This window comes from Penaeus monodon, chromosome 29, assembly GCF_015228065.2.
Source record: "Penaeus monodon isolate SGIC_2016 chromosome 29, NSTDA_Pmon_1, whole genome shotgun sequence".
NCBI lineage: Eukaryota > Metazoa > Arthropoda > Malacostraca > Decapoda > Penaeidae > Penaeus > Penaeus monodon.
The window spans coordinates 13,183,005-13,183,336 of NC_051414.1; the positions used below are offsets into that span (position 1 = coordinate 13,183,005).

The following is a 332-nucleotide window of genomic DNA, read 5'->3' on the forward strand; positions in this document are numbered from 1 at the left end:
GGGGTCAATAGATGTGCAGAAGAATTAAACATGTTATTTATCTTGACTCCAAATAACCACCAAATGAACTTGATTTTTGACTCTGTTGAACCCACTAATTTATATCTCATTGTTTTTACAGGATGTGGCAGCATATAGTTGTAGTGAGCTTCTGACTATGATTTCCCCATTGTTGATTTTGTTATTAAAGTGAAAAAGAAATGCAATGAGGAACCTTATCTCGGTCTATAAGCTTGAGTGGCGCCCTCTCTTGGCACAGACCCCCTGGCCAAGAAAATTTGTTTGCCAACTGATGGGCATTGGTTAGCCAAAATTTGCTCAGTTATTTTGTT

The 332-nt window shown here is 38.0% G+C and overlaps 1 protein-coding gene and 1 long non-coding RNA gene across 2 annotated transcripts in view; both read left to right on the forward strand.

Moving 5' to 3' along the window:
• Window positions 1-332, forward strand: part of LOC119591975 — a 47,801-nt gene that overhangs the window by 4,677 nt on the left and 42,792 nt on the right. The gene's annotated exons all lie outside the window — the stretch shown is intronic.
• The window catches only part of LOC119591972 (centrosomal protein of 76 kDa-like), a 22,199-nt gene continuing 22,055 nt past the window's right edge, over window positions 189-332 (forward strand). Inside the window, exon 1 of the mRNA XM_037940726.1 lies at window positions 189-302. Within this exon, the coding sequence (XP_037796654.1) occupies window positions 206-302 (97 nt within the window). The 5' untranslated portion in view covers window positions 189-205. The remainder of the gene's footprint in view (window positions 303-332) is intronic.